The 24960-nt window shown below is 42.8% G+C and overlaps 1 protein-coding gene across 1 annotated transcript in view; it reads right to left on the bottom strand.

Annotated features, from left to right (window-relative positions):
- Nucleotides 1-2067: 2067 nt before the first annotated feature.
- Nucleotides 2068-24960, bottom strand: part of LOC140358775 (polyserase-2-like) — a 36535-nt gene continuing 13642 nt past the window's right edge. Inside the window, exons 11-19 of the mRNA XM_072443824.1 lie at nucleotides 6321-6341; nucleotides 6070-6235; nucleotides 5038-5306; nucleotides 4584-4729; nucleotides 3874-4147; nucleotides 3638-3803; nucleotides 3316-3563; nucleotides 2517-2614; nucleotides 2068-2443 (exon numbers count right to left, since the gene is read on the bottom strand). Coding sequence (XP_072299925.1) covers nucleotides 2132-2443; nucleotides 2517-2614; nucleotides 3316-3563; nucleotides 3638-3803; nucleotides 3874-4147; nucleotides 4584-4729; nucleotides 5038-5306; nucleotides 6070-6235; nucleotides 6321-6341 — 1700 coding nt within the window. The 3' untranslated portion in view covers nucleotides 2068-2131. The remainder of the gene's footprint in view (nucleotides 2444-2516; nucleotides 2615-3315; nucleotides 3564-3637; nucleotides 3804-3873; nucleotides 4148-4583; nucleotides 4730-5037; nucleotides 5307-6069; nucleotides 6236-6320; nucleotides 6342-24960) is intronic.

Genomic DNA, 24960 nt, shown 5'->3' with positions numbered 1-24960 from the left:
TCATCGTCACCATCATCATCATCATCATCATCGTCACCATCATCATCATCATCATCCTTACCATCATCATCATCATCGTCACCATCATCATCATTGTCACTATCATCATGATCATCATCGTCACCATCATCATCATCATCATCATCATCTTCATCATCACCATCATCATCATCATCATCATCGTCACCATCATCATCATCATCGTCACCATCATCATCATCATCATCGTCACCATCATCATCATCGTCACCATCATCATCATCATCCTTATCCTCATCATCGTCATCATCCTCATCGTCACCATCATCATCCTCATCATCATCATCATCACCATCCTCATCATCATCCTCAGCATCATCCTCATCATGAGCACTGTCATCATCTTCACCATCATCCTCCTCCTCATCATCATCATCATCATGAGCACTGTCATCATCGTCATCCTCCTCCTCATCATCATCATCATCACCATGAGCACTGTCATCAACATCCTCCTCCTCCTCCTCATCATCATCATCATCATCATCATGAGCACTGTCATCATCGTCACCATCATCATCATCATCATCGTCACCATCATCATCCTCATCATCGTCACCATCATCATCATCATCGTCACCATCATCATCATCCTTACCATCATCATCATCGTCACCATCATCATCATTGTCACCATCATCATCCTCATCATCATCATCGTCACCATCATCATCATCATCATCGTCACCATCATCATCATCATCCTTATCCTCATCATCTTCATCATCATCATCCTCATCGTCACCATCATCATCATCCTCATCATCATCATCATCATCATCATCCTCATCGTCACCATCATCATCATCCTCATCATCATCATCGTCACCATCATCATCATCCTCATCATCGTCATCATCATCATCATCATGAGCACTGTCATCATCGCTATCATCAATAAATGTTCCCTCGTGTTCCATTGTTGTGGCGTGGTCCTTGCGAGTGAGGTGATATTTCATCTGCATAACCTCTGTTGAAAAGTATCCTTGGGGTTCAAGTTGCAGTTAACATTTCCGAACAATTTACTATATTTTTTGAATGCAAAATGTTCTCTAAATGTCTCCACCTTAAGGCCTCTCAGGTTTAGTGGAGGTTTTAATCCTGTTTGAACTCTTTACCTTTAAACATTGAGATGATGTGAAGTTCCACCAGGTGGTGCTAGATTGTCTTTTGGAAATGTATGTCTTTGTCACGTATAGTGTATGTTTCTACAAAATAAGGCCTGGAAATACTTTAGTTTAGTTAGTTATATATTTCATTATTATATTTTGAGTGCAAAAACGTCAAACATTATAAATAATACTGCATTATATGTGTACAGCTCATAGTGAAGCAAACATTAAAATAATCAGTTTGAAAACAGTTTTTTAAAAAGCATTTATTTAATCAAAGAACATTAATTAGATTTTATAATCAACATTAAAAAGTTCAACATATAAACATAATTAAACTGTTAAATCAATATGTAAAAAAGAGATTTCATTAAAATATATATATATAGATGATTGAATGCAGTACATTAATGGAGTTATGCCTGATTCAAGAGGCAAGAAAACGTGGCAAGTTGCAGAATCACATCATTGTTACCATGACGATTATGGCGCTTTTATGCGGTCACAAATGTATGAGGCAATAGAACTAAACAAGTTTTAGTCTATTGTGGAAAATAAATAAACTTCATTTTTAGAAGAAGAAAATAGTTTCTTTCTCTTTCCTAAAGTGCTCCGAGGTCTGTTCAAGCTTCATGTACAACATTAGTGCAAATAAACATTATTTCATCTTTATATCAGTTTGAACTCACAGAGAAACAAAACCCAAGTGTACTTTCAGATGGAAAACGTGTTCAATCAAATGTTCAATCAAATAAATCAAGTCAAAATAATAATTGTGCTCCTGATTTACTGTATTATATAAAATTGTCCTCTATTATACTATTCTAACTCTGTCTTCAACATCATTGGCTTTGTGAAAGAAGTCGTTTTATTAATGATTATTACGATGATATAATTATAATATTGATCTGGTCTCAGTGTCTCTGGGTCAAATACATTCATCTGTGTGTTTCACATCATGTTGTGGAGGCAGAGACGGTTCATCCACACAGGAGCAGCCCGAGCAGAGCCAGCAGCAGGTGTGAGGCCAGCAGGAGGGCGTGGCCAGTGTGGGCGAGGCCAGTGTTGGTGGTGCTGGAGGTGGAGTTGACAGTGCTGTTGGGGGCAGAGGTGGTGGTTGCAGTGGGTGATAGAAACGTGCCCAAAGTGGAGGTCAGGAAGCTCTTGAAGCTGCTCACTGTGTCAAAAGTCAAGACGGACGCTCGGGTCGTTGTGCTGCTTTTGTTGGCGAGAACCACAGCCTGGAACCAGGAACCGCTGAGTTTACACATGAGTGGGCCGCCGTAATCCTCCTGAACGCAGAAAAGAGATGAGTCAGAGGTGTCCAGAACTGAACGGACTCTGAGGACACTGAAAGAGCCGTACTTGCTGCAGAGTGAAGAGTCCGGTGCAGATGGTGTCTGAGGTGGACGCGCTTCCACAGCTCTTCACTGAGGTCTGGATCTCCTGCAGCGTCTGCTCCCCTGGACACACAACAGCACTTTCAGTACAGTAGAGTTTGGACGCATCATGGAACTAAATAAAGGAATCATGACAATGGAAACATTGTAGTTCTCTACAAAATTATATTTGGAGGGAATTTTGTTGGAAAAATGTGTCACGTTTCTTTATACCACCAAGTGCACATTATTCACAGGGAAATGCTAACTGTTGGAGAGGGTGTGGCAGCAGGCGGCAAACCACTATCACGTGTTCTGGGATGGTCCAGTCATTCGGGGATATTGGACAGAAGTTAGTAATGCACTGCACATAGTTTTTGTCATTTCCATCCCTCTCGACTTGAGAACTGTGTATCTGGGCCTCAAAACTCCTGCCACGGACACAATCAACAGATTCTTTTGGAGTGTGCGTTTGGCGGCAGGAAAATCGGCCATAACAAGGAAATGGATGACACAGACATCGCCAACGCCAGGACTGGACTGACCTTGTGATCAGACACATGGAAAAACTGACACTCAGACTTAATTTGGAAATGGACAAATTTGACCGACTTTGGACCAAATGGCGCGTTGAATTTAAATATTGCCTGCTTGGGTTTTTCTTTTGATTTGTACACTCGTTTTGTGTTTTCTTCTCTTTATGTTCGGTATGTTTGGTATCTATTTTTAAAAAAGGGGGGGAAAGGAGGCAGTTTATTTCATGTCCAATTGTAAGAAGCACTGACCTTCCCCCTGGCTCCAGCCGGCGGTGAAGCAGGTCATTCCCTCCGTGAAGGTGCGGCCGTCGTCCAGGCAGATGGGCTGGATGTAGTTGGACAGAGAGGGTTTGGAGGCCAGGTGCAGCACGGCCACGTTTGAACCGCTGCTGTTACTCACGCTGATGTTTCTGAGGCTCTCACGGACCTCCTGAGGGTTGGAGCCGTTCTGGTGCAGCCGGCCCAGCACCACGCTCCACCCAGTCACGTTCAGGGAGCTGCAGACACAGGGGAAATGTCAAACACCGGGCGGGCTAACTCATTTGTTGATCACTACCACTGCTGCCCTGACCTGGGGAAGCAGCTGGCGTCGCTGAGCACAGCGTCTTCGGACACCAGAGTCCCTCCGCAGACGTGAACCTGATTCTTCTGGACACTGGCCATCCAGGGCCACTGCCCCGCGGACACGGAGGCCCCAGAGAGACGGCTGTTCAGGGAGGCCCGTCCACACACCACCGCTGTGAAGAGCAGACACACATTATCAGATGATAGCTTCGTGGACACTCTTCTATTGTGGACAATGCTTACGTGATGCCGTGGTGGAGGCAGGAGTGGTCGATGTGGGAACAGGAGGCAGACCGGAGCAGGTGACGCTCAGGTCGCTGTCGGTGCCAGTGGAGGTGAAGCTGATGAAGCCCGGCTTGTTCTCTTTGATCTGGTTATTTATCCAGGTCTGATATTTGGAGACTCGGGCGTAGACTCCAGGTTTACCGGCCAAAGCGCAGCCTATTCCAAAACTCACCACTCCAGCCTGGATCCAGCGGCCGTTCTGTTTGCTCACCTGAGGACCCCCCGAGTCCCCCTGCACAAATCAGACGCAGATCCTCTGGTTAATATTATTATTATTATTATTATATTATTAATATTCACTTATCGCCTCCTCTACACCTCCTCAGTGCGCTCAGAGCGCCACACGTCAAAGAGACACGTGCACTGGTCGGGTTTCCAAGCTTTGTAGGGACATTACTGTGACATGCTTTTCCTGGAGACTGATTGTAACCGTAATAATCTTGGGCTGTGTGCTCAATGGCGCTCTGGCCACTTCTCTGGCAGTCTGCATAACCATTTCCTCCTCTCTACATGTAAAAGACTTTAGGGAGCTGTCGTGCATATGTCTACTGCTACTTGCCAAATCCAAACCCATTCAACCCATATCTGAACCTCAAACCTTGCTGGTAGTTTTGATAGTTATGGTACTGATTATAGCTGCGTGTTATAGTGGAGTGCAGAGGTGTTACCTGACAGGAGTCCTTGCCCCCCGTCGGCAGCCCGGCACACAGCATGTTGTCTGTGATGCCGGAGGAATCGTAGTCACAGAAACACTGCCTGTTCCCCACGATGGGCACCTCCACCTCCTGCAGGTTCTTCGGCGACGGCAGAGACACTGCAGAGGCGAACAGGACTTAAGTCAGAACGATTTAACGCCAGGACCCACAGGAGCAGAAACTGTTCAGGTTGAATATTTTGTAGATTGCGACGGGTCATACTAAAGATATGATGATAGAACACACTCCTATTGGTCAGCCTGAGTGAGAGACTGGTGGATTTGACCAGTCGCAGAAAAGCACACATCTTTACTTGCCTCTTAAAGGTTACATAAAGATTCTAAGTGTTTAAGTTTGTCATTATATTATTGTACAGCAACAATTTTAGTGCTTGAATTCTCCTGAAGCAGATCTCTGGGTCTCTTACCTCTAGATCCGATGTCTCCCCAGCCTGTGACCCAGGTGTTGGTTCCAGCGTACAGGGCGCTCCCCGAGGCTGCCAGGCACACGGGCTGGATGTAGTCTGTGAAAGTGACGGCAGAGGCCATCTTGAGCAGGGCCACGTCGTTGTCGTTGGCGACGGGGTTGTTGTAGTCTGGGTGATTGATGACCAGAGTGACGGAGCGGCTGACCTCGTTCGGGTTGGAGCCCTCTTGGCTTTTACGGCCGAGGAACACAGTGTACTTGGCCTTTACGCTTTACGAGAGGAAAGTGGTCAGGAAGATTATACTGCATTATTATCCTTTTTTAATGATTAAATTGATGTAAGATGGAGATTTTCATGCAGAACTAGTAGTAGTTTAGTTTAATTCCTGGTTTAGTTCCAGGTTTAGTCCAGGTTTCCAACTTAATTGTGGTGAGGTGTGAGTGTAAACGTGAACACATCCTACACCTGGAACTGAACTAGAACAGGACCAAACCAAATCGACATCAGAACTAAGACTGGACCGGACCATACCTGGTACATGTACATGCCTGACACACACTGTACATAAATATTAGGGCTGGGACAATACATCATTTTGCAATATACTGCCACTGTCGTATTGGATCAGACCACATGTATCACAATACTTTAATGGCATTGAAAATCAAGCTGCACAGTTGGAGTGACATGAGTTCTGCAGAACAGGAGATTAAAAAGTACTCGATCCGACAAACTGGACTTTCATGTTGTCTTAGTTCCACGTACATGTGTTTGTGACTAAATTAAAGTTACAGACAAAGTCAGTGTGTTGTCAGTCTGCACTTTTACAAATCAGTCAGACTGTTTGACAGTTGGTTTATCACTTTTGGAAACTTGACTTGCACTATTCTATTCAAATTCTGAGTATTGCAGTTCCCAATAATATTGATTCACTTTTTTCATCTATTATGGGTAAAGTATCAGAATACTTATTAACACTGAATATATTGTGTGTTGTGCTAAGTTTAAAGCTTCAGTATTGATATGGAGCCTCACCTCTGAAAGCAGTGTGCCGCGCTCAGCACCCACTCGTTGTTGATGAGGGACCCTCCACAGATGTGGCCTCCTCCTCTGTGGATACTGACCTGCCAGGGCCAGGCACCCGTGGGTGCATCCTCGCCACCCACGATCCGAGTGTTCAGAGGTGGTTTCCCACACACTGAGGACACAACATGCTTCTGTGTCAGAGTTTGTCAAAGGGAAAATGACACACAAAGTCAAATGATCTTAAAGTCAAAACTCACCACTGAGCTGCGCCACCGACCCTGGAAAAGATCACAGACTTTTAGAACATCTTTTATTTTATTTATTTTGTATTTAATTTAAATTTAATTTAATGTAAGTATTTTAGACGGGGTATTTTGAAATGTGGACGGGCATTTTCGAGTGCAAGGACGGGGTCATTTTTATTAATAAATCTCAGAAAAAAGGGAATATTATCATTAAATCGGGCCGGGAAGTGTTTGATTAAAGTCCGCCTCGGCCGGCACCATGACAGTTTACTCTTTAAAAGTAAAAAATTTGCATGCCGCGCGCTGATTGGTCGACAAAGTTTGTGTGCTTGGCTCTGATTGGCTGCCGAGCCGTGGTCCGGAGAATGCCGAAGCTCCACTTCCGTGCGGTTGAGCAGCGCACATGCGGTTGTGGCGAGACCATGGATGTATTATATTATCTGGATAGGGTACGCCGCCTCTGCCTCTGGCTCCAAATTGAGTAGTGGCCACTTCGCAGAATGCAGCCTTCTGGTCGGACCATTTCCAGAGTTCGGCCTCTAAAATTACCGAAAATGCTAAATTATTTTTTGTCTAAAAATAAAATAGAAGGAATTTCACTCTTTGACTGTTTTTAAAACACTTTAAAAATACATTTTTAACCTGCCGGTGAACGGTGTATGCGCACCGAGCGCGCACGTGACCCTCATGAACGAGCCTCAGGAGAACATGTGACGGAAACTAAACACAAGCAGAAAAAAGAGACGAGTCGAGACCAACAATACACGTGAGTTGTGTTTGTATGTCATTCCTCACGTTTCACACATTGTTCCATATGAAGTGTAAATCAACTATTACACAGTTAACACAAGTTAACACAAGTTAACACAAGCTAACGTTTAGCTACACAAAGATGCATTGGAGCGACGCGCCGTGATGGCTCATGTTTCTGCAAATAAATAACTCATTATTTCTCCTACAAAATGTTCTAAGAGACAAAAGGTTAAGCACAGACACAAGGAAACTAGAGAAAGAAGGGGAAATAAAGTGATGTTTGTATGATGTGCAATCAAAAACTACCAATATTTCAAATACAACCTGCTGAAATGGGTAATATCTTACATATATAAATGTAAACGTGTTTAAAAGTGACAGTCCTGTACTTACAGGGGCTGAGACTAAGTTTGAGGTTTTATTACCAATTTCATAATGAAGTGTGCTGTGTTTAAACAGCAAAGCACACGCTTGTTTTCTATATGAATGTCATGGATTTACTTCCATGGAATATGTAGAGATTCAGAAAACATGTGAATTATGTTCTAACTTCTAAGGTTTAAACTTATGCATAAGTAAACAACTTTTGGTTCTAGCTTTGAAAATTAATGTGAAAAGAGAAACTTTTGTGTTACAGAGCGAAATGTAATTGTGTCAATAACATATTCCAGTTTTTACAACATGATATATCGATGTTCTAATGATTGTTTTTCTCATCTTCTACAGAGTGAAGCAGCCGTCCAGAGCAGAGCTGTGTCTGTCCTGACCAGTGAGTTTGGTCTCCGTCTGTGCTGACCAGAGCTCTGCAGGTCACTACAGGTCACTACAGGTCACTACAGCTCACTGCAGCTCACTACAGGTCACTACAGGTCACTACAGCTCACTGCAGGTCACTACAGGTCACTGCAGCTCACTGCAGGTCACTACAGGTCACTGCAGCTCACTGCAGGTCACTACAGGTCACTGCAGGTCACTACAGGTCACTACAGGTCACTACAGGTCACTGCAGGTCACTACAGGTCACTGCAGACACAGAATCATCTCAAGTAAACTCCTACGACTCCTAAGCAAAAGGTCTTTTATTATTAACTTGTGCCTCGACTAAAAGTAAACAGTGTAGAATCAGTACTTTGAATTTATAAAATGTATATGTTAGTTTTGTTATGACCAAAAAAAACTAAATAATAACTGTTCTTCAAGAGCCACTGCTGTGTCACATGTGTCTGTGAAGCAGCTTCAAGACAAACATGTGAAGTGTATGTTCTATGACTTGTATAATCTAAACATGTGAAGTGTATGTTATATAACTTGTATAATCTAAACATGTGAAGTGTATGTTCTATGACTTGTATAATCTAAACATGTGAAGTGTATGTTATATAACTTGTATAATCTAAACATGTGAAGTGTATGTTATATGACTTGTATAATCTAAACATGTGAAGTGTATGTTATATAACTTGTATAATCTAAACATGTGAAGTGTATGTTCTATGACTTGTATATTCTAAACATGTGAAGTGTATGTTCTATGACTTGTATAATCTAAACATGTGAAGTGTATGTTCTATGACTTGTATAATCTAAACATGTGAAGTGTATGTTCTATGACTTGTATAATCTAAACATGTGACATGTTCTGTTTCTCTGTCATATGTTGGAGCTGAACGGAGGAGTTTACAGAAGTTGTCCTTTTCACCAGAAGACTGTGTAACCATGGAAACAAAGTCTTGTTAAATACTGATATATTCAGTATTCAGTTTGTTCTATTTGACTTATACAAGTTGTTTTATCATTGTTCAGTGTTTTATGTTGCACTGAATCACCAAGACAAGTTCTGATGTTTGTGAATTCTGCTCTTTGACAATGGCAATAAACCTTTTCTGATTCTGATTCTAATAATGATGATGATAATAATAATAAATATAGCCGCAAGCGGCAATGATCGGCCCTCGCCACGCCGCCGCCACGCCTCAAGAGGAGGTCCTTTTGTGGTCCTTTTATTACGCCTACTGCTGAATCTGTGACGCTGTCACATCTTCTCCACTTTGTTTTACCATCAAAAAGCAATTTTATTTTGAATTCTTGGCAAAATGTGCGGCTTTGCCGCACAGACACCGTGACTCTTTGAATGAAAATGTGGATACATTTTGATGGTCCACCCCTGAAGATGAGTCTCACCAAATTTCAGGTTAATAGGGCTAACGCCCTGGGAGGAGTTTGTGAAAGTATAAAGTGTAAACATGTTCTGGCGATTTCCCCATTGGAATAACGTGGGAGGTTTTGGTCATCACTACGGCAAAGCCATAACAATTATGACATGGGTCTTTGACTTTTTTGATGGGGATGCTAAAATTGAGTTGTGTGTCAAATTTCATATAATTTCGCAAAACTAAACATTTAACCTCCATATAAAATCTGTAGGGGGCGCTGTGGTGCCAAATTAATTTATTTCACTTCAAGTAGGTTTAGGGCAAAGAGTTTAACAACTGATTCTAATTTGACGCAATTCGGACTTTATCTGCGCAAACGGCAGAAATGTTAAATTTTCAGATTTCGGAAATTCTCGCTACAGTTTGCGGCTTCGCCGCACAGAGACCGTGACAGGTATCAATGTAATTTGAATAACTTTTGATGTCCCACTCCTCAGTACCATTTTCACCAAATTTCAGCTTTTTAGGGCCAACGCCCTGGGAGGAGTTCGTAAAAGTACGACATTTGGAAAAACTCCAGAGTCATGCTTAGCCATTTTTGAAGCAATATGGCCGACATTTGGTTGGGCGGACGGCGTTGCCGTAATAATATTTTTTACTTCTCTTGTCACCATCTACCTCTGCGCCAAATTTCATGATTCTACGATTAGATTTTTTTGGGTCATTTCCTATCTCTCAATGCATTTTTGGTACATTTGGGGGCGCTGACGCGCCAATTTTTTTATTTTAGAAAAGGGAAATAGCCAGAATGTAGAGAGGCACAATTTTTAGAGGCGTGCAAATTTTTGTGACTTTTCGTCAATGTTCACTGGGCGAAAAATAGGGGGGTTGGTCCCGAGAAGAAGAAGAATATTCCGATGTGAAAACAATGGCCTTACGGGACTAATAGGCCTCTCGCCAGCTTGTGGCGCTCGGGCCTAATAATATTCCGATTCAAAAACAATGTTTCCCATTTTTCAAATATCATAAACTATACATTTTCGGAAAGCGCTCGCGCTTTCCTACCTCATGGTGTGGGTCCCTGGTCACTGACGGGTACTTTCGTTAATTTTGACTGGGCTCCGCCCACTTTGTGTTTTTGGCCCTCTATACAGTAATAATGTTAAATTTTTGCATTACATGCTTATATGCACGGAACATGCAAGATATGGGGAACGTATTTGTGAGCTACTTAGTGTAAATGAGTGCTTTATCGTCATCCCAATGTAAAGTGCTCGTTTAGTGCGCACTTTTGCACGGGCTTCGCCCGTTTACAACGGTAATGTTCCATTTTCCTACTACTAATTAGTATGCAGTGAGTGAAGGAGTGCATTAGTGAGTGTTTGGAAGTGGGCGAGCGTAGTGCGCACTTTCGCAGCCGTGCTTCGCACGGCCTTACGAGATTAATAGGCCTCTCGCCAGCTTGTGGCGCTTGGGCCTAATAATATTTTTAGCAAAAACAATATAGTCGTTTCCACTATAACAACAAATTATACATCGTTTGAAAGCTCTAAGCCATCCCCATGCCGCCATGGGGTGGAATCATCATTACGAGCGCTTACGCGCTCGTCACTCCTTTTCCCGTCGGGGTGCCCCACCCACTCCCCACAGACTTCCATTGATTTGAGCAGATACAAGCATGGCCCATGCCTCCGGCATGGACTCTCGCGTACGGGACGATGCCAGGAAGGTTTTTGGAGGAATGCAGCACTTCGCGCTGCTGTTGTCAACAATGAATGAATGGGCGTAGTCCATTCACTCATTGTTGACTATTTCTGTCATAGCAGGAGTAAGTATGCATGATCCATGCCTTCGGCATGGGCTAGTTCACTGTACTTGCCAGGGGCGACGGGGCACCAAACATACGGGGCACCAAACATGCGGGCTGCGCTCGCGGTCGTCATCCCAATGTAAAGTGCTCGTTTAGTGCGCACTTTTGCACGGGCTTTGCCCGTTTACAACGGTAATGTTCCATTTTCCACTAATTAGTATGCACGGGGCGTGCATGAGTGAAGGTGTGCGTTAGTGAGTGTTTGGAAGTGGGCGAGCGCTTCGCGCTCGAGTTCGTGCGCACTACGTGCGCACTTTCGCAGCCGTGCTACGCACGGCCTTACGAGACTAATAGGCCTCTCGCCAGCTTGTGGCGCTCGGGCCTAATAAACAGTACACGGACTCAAAACTCCTTAATAAAGGAGTCCCACATTGTAACTTTAAAACTCAACTCAAACTGTGGCTAAAATCAAACCAGATTCCTTGTGTTGTGTTAATCTTCTATTTGTATGTGGTATTGTTTTGTTACATTAGGACTGCAGATTAAATTACTTTTATAGCTATAATCAAATTTACATTTATTCAACAAGTTCATTATTCTTATTAAACACATTAATAAACAAATGTGTTTTGTATTATTAAAGATGGACATGATACAAAACGACACACAAGGAAACTGAATATAATTCAATACTGCTTAACTCCATTATGTAACAGAATTGATTATGTTTCATATTTCTTCTCATTTGATAAGAACATCTGCATATTGGCTAAATTATATTATGTAAATGAATAACTGAAAAGTTAATAACAAAATACCTACCCAAACCAAAAACAATACAGAAAATGACGAGGATGTTATTAAACCTCTAAATGAGCAAATGTAATTCGTTGTCAATTAAACCAGACTTTTTATCTTAACACTTCTTTATAATTCTCTTAAATATCAGAACTTTACAACATGATACATTTATATATAGATGGATATAACAATTCATCATTATACGTTACGTAAACAGACTATTTCAAGCGAATTATTCCAAAAGTCAGCGCTGACTGTTCTCAGTCAGTTCAGTTCACAGTCAGTCTGCTGTCAACGTGCTCGCCCCCGACGCCAAAGCCTCACGGCGATGACGTCACAAAAGTGGGAGGAAATGAGACAGTATTCAGGAAGTAATGCGGAACTAAAAAACTTTTTTGGAGCCATGCGCCAATGAGCCAAGCCCCCGGCAGCCAAGATGGCCGCCCATTCAAGTCAATGAGAGCTGCTCAGTGGCGCATGTCGCCCGATAATATAATACATCCATGATGTCGCCAGTTAGCCTTTAGCTCTTTGTACACTGCAGCCCAGAAGTGACGTAGGTCTGCGTCTGGTTAGCGTACAATGTGATCGTACTGACCAATCAGAGAGAGTTACTAGAGCAGCGCAGAGCGCAGTGTGAGATAAAGCGAAATATTAAACAACTGGTTTTAAGAAAACTGAAAGATTTTGAACCGGGAAAAAGTAAATCTATTTATTGTCATTGCTCAATAGTTTAGAGTTATTATTCAGTGTTTTGTAGTTTATCGAAAATAAAATATAAAACCATAAAAAATGTCTAGTTAGTCAACTTTTTCGCTGTCAATGGAAATAATTCTGGTCCTTAGTAAGTACATGGAATGTATGATCTAAAATTGATTTCTTAAATTACGGATTTTTAATCATATCATTCTACAACATGTCAAATGTATTCAGCTGACCTGTTTATCTACATGCAAAACATGCTAAAGTCATGATTAAGTCCGTTTTTAGGTTTCTTGTCTGTGTAATACAGATAACAACACTGATGAACACGAAACGTAACATCGATTAGTTTATACCTGGTAAAACATTCCATTTCCATAGCATTTAAGATAAGATAAGATAAGATATTCCTTTATTGTCCCACATGGGGAAATTTCATTGGTGCAACGCAGGTAGATACAGAGGTAAATACAGAAGAACAGATCACTTATAGGAAGTCTGAAAAACACTTTCAGTAGAAGATCTCCTATAAATAAATAAAAACTCCCATAGACAAATAAATAAATAAATACATAAATACCATTGCATGTGATCACGACAGTAATTGCACATGAATATGTGTCACGACAGCACATGAATTTCACAGTAATTGCACATGAATTGCACATGAATTCCAACAGCAATTGCACATACGACAGAATTGCACATCAGTATTAGGTTAGGTCAGTATTGCGAGTGTTCAGGACTAACAGTTTTTGTTATAAAGTCTGACAGCAGCAGGAAGGAAAGACCTGCGAAACGTCTCCTTCACACAGCGAGGGTGGATCAGTCTCTCACTGAAGCTGCTCTCTCTCCAGAGCGGAGAGAGTGTCCTGCAGGGGGCGACACTCATGGTCCAGCATAGATGTGAGTTTAGCCAGGACCCTTCTGTCCCCCACCTCCTGCACCGAGTCCAGAGCACAGCCCAGGACGGAGCTGGACTTCTTGATGACTCTGTCCAGCTTCCTCCTCTCCCTCTCTGTGATGCTGCTGCTCCAGCAGGCCACACCGTACAGGAGGGCTGATGCCACCACAGAGTCGTAAAAGGTCTTCAGGAGTGGCCCTGTCACTCCAAAAGACCTGAGTCTCCTCAGGAGGTAGAGCCGACTCTGGCTCTTCCTGTACAGTGCGTCTGTGTTATGAGTCCAGTCCAGTTTGTGGTTCAGATGAACACCCAGGTACTTGTATGAGTCCACTCTCTCAATGTCCCGTCCCAGGATGTTCACTGGTGAGGGGGCAGTGGGGTGGCTTCTGCGGAAATCCACCACCATCTCCTTGGTCTTCCCCGCGTTGATGAGGAGGTGGTTCCGCTGACACCAGTCCACAAAGTCCTGCGCCAGTCCTCTGTACTCCGCGTCATCGTCGTCCGTGATGAGTCCGATGATGGCAGAGTCGTCAGAGAACTTCTGCAGGACACAGCTGTCCGTGTCATGTCTGAAGTCTGCAGTGTAAAGGGTGAAGAGAAAGGGCGCGAGGACCTGGGGCGCCCCCACACTGCAGGTCCGAGTGTCAGACACACAGTTCCGGGCTCTCACAAACTGGGGTCGGTCTGTGAGGTAGTCCAGGATCCACTCTGCCAGGTCATACTCCACACCAGCCGTCTCCAGCTTGTCCCTCAGGAGCAGCGGCTGGATGGTGTTGAAGGCGCTGGAAAGATCGAAGAACAGGATCCTCACAGAGCTGCCAGGCTTTTCCAGGTGAGAGAGAGAGCGGTGCAGCAGGGAGAGCGGTGCAGCAGGGAGATGACGGCGTCCTCCACTCCGATGCCAGACCGATATGCAAACTGCAGCGGGTCCATGGCTGAGCTCACGGTGGAGCGGAGGTGGTCCAGGACTAGCCGCTCCAGTGTCTTCATCAGGTGGGACGTGAGAGCCACTGGCCTGAAGCTGTTGAGGTCTTTGGGGCGCGGTGTCTTAGGCAGACAGGAGGTCTTCCAGACCTGTGGTACCACCCTCAGTTTCAGGCTCATGTTGAAGACATGCTCCATAACTCCACACAGTTCATCTGCGCAGGACTTAAGGAGCCTGGGGCTGATGCCGTCAGGTCATGCTGCCTTCCTCACTTTAATCCTCTTCAGCTCGCTCCTCACCTGTGCTGCTGTGACAGTCAGTGGTTGGCAGGGGGACCGTGTGCTGGGGGGATGGGTGAGTCCAGGCGAAGTGGGGGGCTGATGGTCCGGGGCAGATAAGCGAAGAGGAACAGATGCAGGGCATTGTCCAGCTGTGGAAGAGGGAGCATGCAGCTGTGCAGGGGGAGGGGCTGGTGACCGATCAAACCTCAAGAAGTGAGCATTTAAATCATTTACCCACTGTAGATCCCCCTCTGTCTGGGCAGGGGGGATTTTGAAGCCCGAGATGGTTTTCAGGCTCCTCCACACTCCCTGAATGTTCTTTTGCTGCAGCTGCTCCTCCATCCTCCTCTTGTAGCCGGCCTCAGCCTGCCTGATCTTCCTCCTCAGCTCCTTCTGCACAGTCCTCAGCCCCTCCTTGTTCGCTGACCTGAAGGCTCTCTTCTTCTCCTTCAGCAGAGCCTTCAGTTCACGGTTAATCCATGGCTTGTTGTTTGGAAAACACCGCACCGTCCGGGAGGGAACAATGTTCTCAAAACAGAAGTTGATGTAGTCCGTGATGCACTCTGTGATGGTGTTGATGTCCTCCCCATGTGGGTCATAAAGCTCAGTCCAGACAGTGGTGCTGAAGCAGTCCCTCAGAGCCTCCTCGCTCTCAGCAGACCACATCCTCACCTCACGGGACACCACAGACTGCCTGTGCACGATGGGTTCATACACAGGCCTCAGATGTACAAGGTTGTGGTCCGAGCTGCCCAGGGGAGGGAGGGGGGAAGAAGAATAAGCCTCCTTGGTGTTGGCAAAAAACATGTCCAATGTTCTATTCTCTCTGGTGGGGCAGGTAACATACTGGGTGTATGTTGGTAGAACAGAAGAGGGAGAAGCGTGGTTAAAGTCACCAGAGATGAGGAAGAGAGCCTGTGGATGCTGTGTTTGCAGCCTACAAGTGCAGGAGAGCAGTGCTTCACAAGCATTTTCAGCATTGGCAGACGGGGCCACATAGACTGCGATCAAAATCACATGTGAGAACTCCCGGGGCAGATAATATGGCCTCATGCCAATAGCCAATAGTTCAATATCCTTGTTACATAGCTGCTCCCTCACTGTGCAGTGTTAGGGTTTGGACCAGCTCGTGTTCACATACACCGCCAGACCTCCACCTCTTTTCTTCAAGCATTCTTTCGTTCTGTCCGCCCGCAGCAGATGAAAATTGTCCGAACCTACAATAGAGTCTGGCATTTCTGCTGTTAACCAGGTCTCTGTGAAAATCAAGACGCTGCTGTCCCTATAAATCCTCTGGGACCGCATGAGGCTCGCTATTTCCGTCATTTTATTTTGAAGGGACCTCACGTTACCCATGACTACGGCGGGAACCGACTTCCTGTTTGTCCCTCTCTTCTCTCGGAGTTTACGTCCAGCCCGTCTGCCTCGTTGCGTTTTCCTTAGGATGTCCGCCGGGATAACGTGGCGATCTCCGGGTAAGACGACTGTTCTCCGCAGTTTCATTAGTTCCTCCTTTGTATAAACGCGGTACGGTGCCGGCCGGGGGGCGGGGCCGGAGCCGGGGGACTCAGAGCCAAGACACATCGCAACGACACGACGAAAACACTCAATCCAGCCGAATAAAGTCAAAACAAGTTCATTTAAAGCGATTCCAGTGCGTGTCCCGATCGTTCGTGAAGTTCCTCTTTCATATAAACGTGTATATAAACGTGTACCGACGACACGCCGTACTTTAGCGCGGCCGGAGGGCGCGGGGGGGGGCTGGTGGGCTCGCTCGGAGCTAGCTCACGTCACAACAACACAACGAACGCAACGAAAAACGCTCAAATCCAGCCGAAAAAAGTCAAAAACAGTTGAATTAAAAAACTATTCCAGCGCGTGTCCCTATTGTACAGTAAAATAGAAAAAATATACTAATTATATTTACAAAATATAGGAGATAAAGCACAATACGTGTGAGAAAGAAGAGAGAGCGTTTACACCGGGCTGCCACTTGTACCAGCGCCTTATGACGCTGGTACCAGCGCCTTATTACGTGATTTAGTTTTTCAGGCAGAAACATTTCAAGACATCACTTCTGAGTAGTAGATCCACGGCCCTCAGATCCGTGGTGGTCATTAGTTCCATGATTTGTTCAGTTATTAAACTCATGGATCATAGTTTTACACCTGTAGCTTATTCGTGGCATTTGGGCTCTTCCACGGCATCTCGGCCCGTTCACTTCACCTACACACGCTCTGATTGGTCTCGATGGTCACGAGCTGGGCTAGAGCGTAGCCGAAGCTAATAGCTTAAAACGCGTTTTAAAGACAACTGAAAAATCTTAAAATTAGAAAAAGTCCATGACCCATAAATAGGTAAGAATTGCCGCTATATCAGACATTTCTGGAAGCTCTAGGTGCTCTTTCAGCCAAACACGAGCAGTTTTTCGTTACATTGCGCTCTAGGGAAAAAAAGCTTTGTGGACGCACGATTTCTTTGGCTGCAGTACCAATGGAGTGGCCACTGGGGGAGTCTGCAACATGCTGCGGCTAGCCATACCCTATCCAGATATTATAATAGATCCATGCAATGAGCATGCTCCATAGGTTTCAATGGCGGCCATCTTGGCTTCCGGGGGCTTGGGCGAGATCCGTCACCCTTGTTCAGCAGCTATACTTCCTGTTCTGACAGAAAATCACCATGCGTGTTGGCCCAGCGGTTAGCGACAAGGCTTTGCGTGCAGAGGTTCCTGAGATCGACATCCGATCTTGCATTTTTCCCCTCGTCTCCTAACTACATAGTAAAAGAGGACTAGAGAGGAATGCTGCCAAAACCCCTGAACTCATTTGTTATTGAAATAAATGGGAACATTTATTTATTGTTTTTATTTGTGTTTCACTTTTACCTTTTTTTTTTACCTCATCTCCCAACTACATATAGCAAAAGCTAGGAGATGCCATCTCCTGATGGCATATGCATATATTGATAATTATTAGACAAAATTGAATAATTTCCTCAACATCGACCATTTTAATCTTGGCAGTTTTTATTATTTACAAAGGCAGAACAAGAATACGGGTCCTGAGCTACACACATTGTGTTTCTATAGCCTAATTATGGTTAAACAAAAATAAAAACCTGTTTAATACTGAATATTAAAATAATACTAAATTATACAATTATTTAGATCTATAGGTAGATCTTTAGGGTTTGTCGAATATAGACCTAGATTATATGTGAAAAGTGAAACACAAATAAAAACAACAAATCATTTTCCAATTTATTTCAATAACAAATGAGTTCAGGGGTTTTGGCAGCATTCCTCTCTAGTCCTCTTTTACTATGTCGTTAGGAGAGGAGGAAAATGCAAGATTAAGAGTTCATGTCGGGTGTCGATCCCAGGAACCTCTGCACGCAAAGCCGTGTCGCTAATCGCTGGGCCAACACGCATGGCAATTCAAGCATGGCGCACTGCGCACTATGACCGTGCGGGCGCCTCTGCACATGCAGAGCGTCGTCTGGCACAACACAAACACAAATGTTGATATGAACGTTTAAACCAGGCAAAGAGCAACATCCGGCTCGGGAGCCACGGGTTGGCCAGGCCTGCTCTAGAGTCATATTACTCTAAAGTCATGTTACTCTAAAGTCATGTTACTCTAAAGTCATGTTACTCTAGAGTCATGTTACTCTAAAGTCATGTTACTCTAAAGTCATGTTACTCTAAAGTCATGTTACTCTAGAGTCATGTTACTCTAAAGTCATGTTACTCTAAAGTCATATTAGTCTAGTCATGTTACTCTAGAGTCATGAGTAATATGACTCTAGAGTAACCTGGCACTAGAGTAATATGCCTTTAGAGCAACATGACTCTAGAGTAATATGACTTTAGAGTAACATGACTCTAGAGTAATATGACTTTAGAGTAATATGACTCTAGAGTAACCTGGCACTAGAGTAATATGCCTTTAGAGTAACATGACTCTAGAGTAACATGACTCTAGAGTAACATGACTTTAGAGTAACATGACTCTAGAGTAACATGACTTTAGAGTAACATGACTTTAGAGCAACATGACTTTAGAGTAACATGACTCTAGAGTCATGTTACTCTAAAGTCGTATTAGTCTAGTCATGTTACTCTAGAGTCATGTTACTCTAAAGCCATGTTACTCTAGAGTCATGTTACTCTAAAGTCATATTACTCGAGTGCCATGTTACTCTAGAGTCATGTTACTCTAAAGTCATATTACTCTAGAGTCATGTTACTCTAAAGTCATATTACTCGAGTGCCATATTACTCTAGAGTCATGTTACTCTAAAGTCATATTACTCGAGTGCCATATTACTCGAGTCATGTTACTCTAAAGTCATATTACTCTAGAGTCATGTTACTCTAAAGTCATATTACTCTAGTCATGTTACTCTAGAGTCATGTTACTCTAAAGCCATGTTACTCTAGAGTCATGTTACTCTAAAGTCATATTACTCTAGAGTCATGTTACTCTAAAGTCATATTACTCTAGAGTCATGTTACTCTAAAGTCATATTACTCTAGTCATGTTACTCTAGAGTCATGTTCCTCTAAAGCCATGTTACTCTAGAGTCATGTTACTCTAAAGTCATATTACTCGAGTGCCATATTACTCTAGAGTCATGTTACTCTAAAGTCATGTTACTCTAGAGTCATGTTACTCTAAAGTCATATTACTTTAGCGTCATGTTGCTCTAAAGTCATGTTACTCTAGAGTCATGTTACTCTAGAGTCATGTTACTCTAAAGTCATATTACTCTAGTGCCATGTTACTCTAGAGTCATGTTACTCTAAAGGCATATTACTCTAGTGCCAGGTTACTCTAGAGTCATATTACTCTAAAGTCATATTACTCTAGAGTCATGTTACTCTAGAGTCATGTTACTCTAAAGTCATATTACTCTAGAGTCATGTTGATCTAAAGTCATGTTACTCTAGAGTCATGTTACTCTAGAGTCATGTTACTCTAAAGTCATATTACTCTAGTGCCATGCTACTCTAGAGTCATGTTACTCTAAAGGCATATTACTCTAGTGCCAGGTTACTCTAGAGTCATATTACTCATGACTCTAGAGTAACATGACTAGACCAATACGACTTTAGAGTAACATGACTCTAGAGTAACATGACTCTAGAGTAATATGACTTTAGAGTAATTAGAGTCATGTTACTCTAGAGTCATGTTACTCTAAAGTCATATTAGTCTAGTCATGTTACTCTAGAGTCATGAGTAATATGACTCTAGAGTAACCTGGCACTAGAGTAATATGCCTTTAGAGCAACATGACTCTAGAGTAATATGACTTTAGAGTAACATGACTCTAGAGTAACATGACTCTAGAGTAATATGACTTTAGAGTAATATGACTCTAGAGTAACATGACTCTAGAGTAACATGACTTTAGAGCAACATGACTTTAGAGTAACATGACTTTAGAGCAACATGACTTTAGAGTAACATGACTCTAGAGTCATGTTACTCTAAAGTCGTATTAGTCTAGTCATGTTACTCTAGAGTCATGTTACTCTAAAGCCATGTTACTCTAGAGTCATGTTACTCTAAAGTCATATTACTCGAGTGCCATGTTACTCTAGAGTCATGTTACTCTAAAGTCATATTACTCTAGAGTCATGTTACTCTAAAGTCATATTACTCGAGTGCCATATTACTCTAGAGTCATGTTACTCTAAAGTCATATTACTCGAGTGCCATATTACTCGAGTCATGTTACTCTAAAGTCATATTACTCTAGAGTCATGTTACTCTAAAGTCATATTACTCTAGTCATGTTACTCTAGAGTCATGTTACTCTAAAGCCATGTTACTCTAGAGTCATGTTACTCTAAAGTCATATTACTCTAGAGTCATGTTACTCTAAAGTCATATTACTCTAGTCATGTTACTCTAGAGTCATGTTCCTCTAAAGCCATGTTACTCTAGAGTCATGTTACTCTAAAGTCATATTACTCGAGTGCCATATTACTCTAGAGTCATGTTACTCTAAAGTCATATTACTCTAGAGCCATGTCACTCAAAAGTCATATTACTCTAGTCATGTTACTCTAGAGTCATGTTACTCTAAAGCCATGTTACTCTAGAGTCATGTTACTCTAAAGTCATATTACTCGAGTGCCATATTACTCTAGAGTCATGTTACTCCAGAGTCATGTTACTCTAGAGTCATGTTACTCTAGTGCCATGTTACTCTAGAGTCATGTTACTCTAAAGTACTTTCGGCACATTATGCACTGAACAACACCGACAATAACAAACGTTCTCATGAATTCTGTGACGTTCGAAGCCTAAACTGTGCGTTCAAATCAAGACTGTGAAATGATGGGATCGAAAACACAAAATCGAACGGTGCAGATTCCACGGAACAATGAGACAATAGGTGTTTCCAAGCTTTGATGTGACTCACATTCCGGGAATCAGACGTGTCTTTGATAAACCTGCTCATCTGAAAGAAGTGAAAGAACGAGGAGCCAATCCTTTTGTGAGTTTGACATTTGGCATTTGTTTGAGCCTCAGTCGATTTTACTTTATTCAATTGAATTAATAAAGGAGCGAAATAATACTTGAGTAAAAGTAAAAGTAGCACATCATTACCAAAAGTGGAAATAAAGCGTGTTTACTTAATTAATTCAGTTGTAAATGTGTATGTGAAATATATATTAATACAGTCAAAGTAAAATATTAAATTTTTGACATTAAAAATAGATAGCCCCCACTATATTTTGCACCACCAGCCGCCACTGGTCTTGTTTCATCTTTATTTCAGCAGGAGAATCCAGTTGAAATCACAAAGCTCTTTTTCACAGGAGTTCAGGCCAAAACACAGTTTAACACGGTTCAAACAAACAAACAACATGAAAGGAACACGATGAATCAGAAAAACAAGTGCATGTCATAAATTAAAGGCATTTAAGTGTTTCCATGTTCCAGTCCAAAGAGCCGAGCGGACAAAAGCCTCAGGAACACAAACTGCTCTTACAACACTCGTGGTTTATTTAAAGGCCGTGGCTGCAGAGCCGCAGCGCGGTCAAATGGCCCAGCAGTTTCAGGAACCGTGGCACTGCCATATAGCCTCATGGCTAACCCTAACCCCAACCCCAACCCCAACCCCAACCCCAACCCTAATCCTAACCTTAACCCTGACCTTAACCCTAACCTTAACCTGGCGTGGTCTAAAACGGCGTGGTCAAATAGCGCAGCAGTTTCAGGAGCCGCGGCACAAAATAACATGGCAGTTTCGGCCGCGCTCCGCGGCTCTGTAGACACTCCCTTATTTACAATATAAATTACTATATAAAGTAAGTAAAGAATATAAAGTGTGTATTAAAGTCCGTTTTATCCTTGAAGCTCGTAAACTTCTGGTGTCGGCCACGTTTATACCTCTGATTATGACGACGCCCTTAATTGCAAACTCTTTCCTGTGCTGCCATATATATTTATACATTTACATACATATAATATCTTGACATGTAGAGTCAGGCTATCACACGGTACTATATACCGTATTTTCCGGAGTATAAGATGATATAAATATAAATACAAATCGCAGAACTATGAAAAAAGGTGCGACTTATAGTCCAGAAAATACGGCACATATGAAGCCTGCGTAAGTTCACCTGGAAGACCTAACCCAAATCTGCGTCAGCCTCCATGGAAGGACCCCTCTCCCCAGCGCCATCATTGCACTCAAGCGGGCGTCCGCCCGTTCGTCTGTGAGAGTCAGATCTCTCACTTCACCATGGACTCTTCCAGGTTTCTGCGCTTATCCCAAAGAGGTTATGCAGTTTTTCCCGGCCAAGAAGGATTGGTAAAAGGACGGGGGACGTCTGTGTCATGGCCCCTACACCTGCTCCTCATCCCCAATCAACGCTCTCAGTCACTCCTCCCCCGCTCAAATCAACGGACAGGCGGCAGCATTTAAGCGCTCAGGCTGATGGCCCGGTCGCTTCAAACCGTATCTGCGACCCACCACCTCCCCTCCTCCTCCTCTGCATCCTAACCATTCTCTCTACCTTCTCTCCACTTCTACCACCACCAGTCTCCAGGCTCCGGGGGGAAGGTATCTAATTCAATCAGATCATGGACTGCCCATGATCGCTACGCCTTCCACCGGGGTCTGAGCGCCAAATAAACTTTGCAATAAAGTTCTCTAAAACATCTTTTCTGCTTTTCTGTCTCTTTCTCTCCAGGGTGAAATAATATCATGATATTTAAGTGTATTTAGTTTACACTGTTGAAACGAGCTTTGAGCTAAATCCAGTGTATTTACTGCAGTAACTGTACATTAATACTTGCTGTCCCATTCAAATAAATAGAATAAACTATATACCAGCATTTGTAGATGGCGTATAATATTGGGTTGTAAACAATATTGTCAGGAACCTTATTTTAAAGCGTGATCTGTTGTATTATTAATATTATATATCCATTACATGCACTTTAACCATGGACAGATAATTTTTTCATCTTAAAATAGTGATATGATAATTACCTGATGATCATTTTAGTGTTCGACAGACAATTATTTCTATTGCACAATGAGACTTTCTTAACTAAATAAAGGTTGAGATATTTACAGATTAAGAATTTATTAATAATGTGGCTGTGGGTTTTAGAGTCTGTTTAATCCAGAGAAACCATTATTTTTATTTTTTATTGTTTTTATTGTTTTTATAGTCGACTAATCATCATTAGTTTATAATCGTAATATTCAAATAGAGTCAACAATTTAGATTTGATCAATGAACTAAACAATAATTAATACATTTAACTAAAACTATGTTTAAATATTTATTATTTTTCATCTGATAAAAATAAATTAAGAATGAATGGAAGCAACGAGCTCCCAATAAAACAGCTCAGCTTTAGTTTAACAATTTAAGATGACAAGTGCACGTGATCGTCACAATTATACATAATTACTTTAACAGGAGAAATAATTAGACTGAGCTACTTTATTTGTATTTGTTTGAACAGCTTTAACTGATAGAATGCACTTTGTGTCTAAATCTTTTACTGCTCTGTACAAAGCAAACGTCAGAAGAATCTCAAAGAATAAGATAAGATAAGCCTTTATTTGTCCCACAATGGGGACATTCCAGTGTTGCAACACACGTAGGTACAGAAGTAAAAGAACACATAACTTATAGAAAACTTGAGAAAAAACACTCTTAATAGAAAAGTGAGAATGTGAAAGTCTCACCTGTGAAGAGCAGAGAGAAGACGCACAGGATCCTCATGTCTGCAGCGCTGCGACTGCTCACTGTTTACCTGTTCACCTCTTTACATGTTCACGAGGTTCGGCCGCGCCCTGGTAGAGGCAAGGGCACCTCTCACTCATCAGCTGAGTGTTGTGACAGCTCCTTTGTGAGCGACAACAACTGAAGTATTTATAGAACATTCAAGGATTAAATAGATAAATATTTGTGTTCAAGTCTAGTTTATTTCTCTTAACCCTCTTTTAAAAAGAGGAATCACAAACCAGCACGGTCTCTGGTCTCTGGTCTCTGGTCTCTGGTCTCTGGTCTCTGGTCTCTGGTCTCTGGTCTCTGGTCTGGTCTGGTCTCTGGTCTCTGGTCTCTGGTCTGGTCTCTGGTCTCTGGTCTCTGGTCTCTGGTCTCTGGTCTCTGGTCTCTGGTCTGGTCTCTGGTCTCTGGTCTCTGGTCTCTGGTCTCTGGTCTCTGGTCTGGTCTCTGGTCTCTGGTCTCTGGTCTGGTCTGGTCTCTGTTCTCTGGTCCCTGGTTTCTGGTCTCTGGTCTGGTCTGGTCTCTGGTCTCTGGTTTCTGGTCTCTGGTCTCTGAAGAAGAGTGACCTAACATACAAGGACGTACAGAAAAAGTACCATGAAAGAAGATACAAAAATGACTCCAAATTTAGAAAATTGGAATAATAGCAATAATGTTCATACTCGGACATCACTCTTTAGTCTAAAGAATAAAGAGTGAAAACCTTTCAGACCACATTTGAATATTTAAAAAGGTGTTGCATAAAAGTTCATTTTGGTTATAACCTGAACTCAGCTGTTGGTGTGAAAGGAAAAGGTTTGTTCTAGTGTTCTACTGACCATAAAAAGGTATTTGAAACAAACATGCCACGGAAGTGAACCGACACCTTAACGTGGTGGAGGGGTTTGAGTGCCCGAATGATCCCAGGAGCTATGTTGTCGGTGGCTTCAAGCCCCTGGTAGGGTCTCCCAAGGCAAACAGGTCCTAGGTGACGGGTCAGACAAAGATCGGTTCAGAAGCCTCTTATGATGACTACAAGAACAAGGCAGTTTACGTCGCCCGGATCG

Source organism: Eucyclogobius newberryi, unplaced genomic scaffold (assembly GCF_026437365.1).
Source record: "Eucyclogobius newberryi isolate DKJ021-1_F unplaced genomic scaffold, fEucNew1.0.hap1 SCAF_13, whole genome shotgun sequence".
NCBI lineage: Eukaryota > Metazoa > Chordata > Actinopteri > Gobiiformes > Gobiidae > Eucyclogobius > Eucyclogobius newberryi.
Note: the sequence above shows the minus strand (reverse complement) of the source record. Positions and strands in the feature narration are given on the sequence as shown.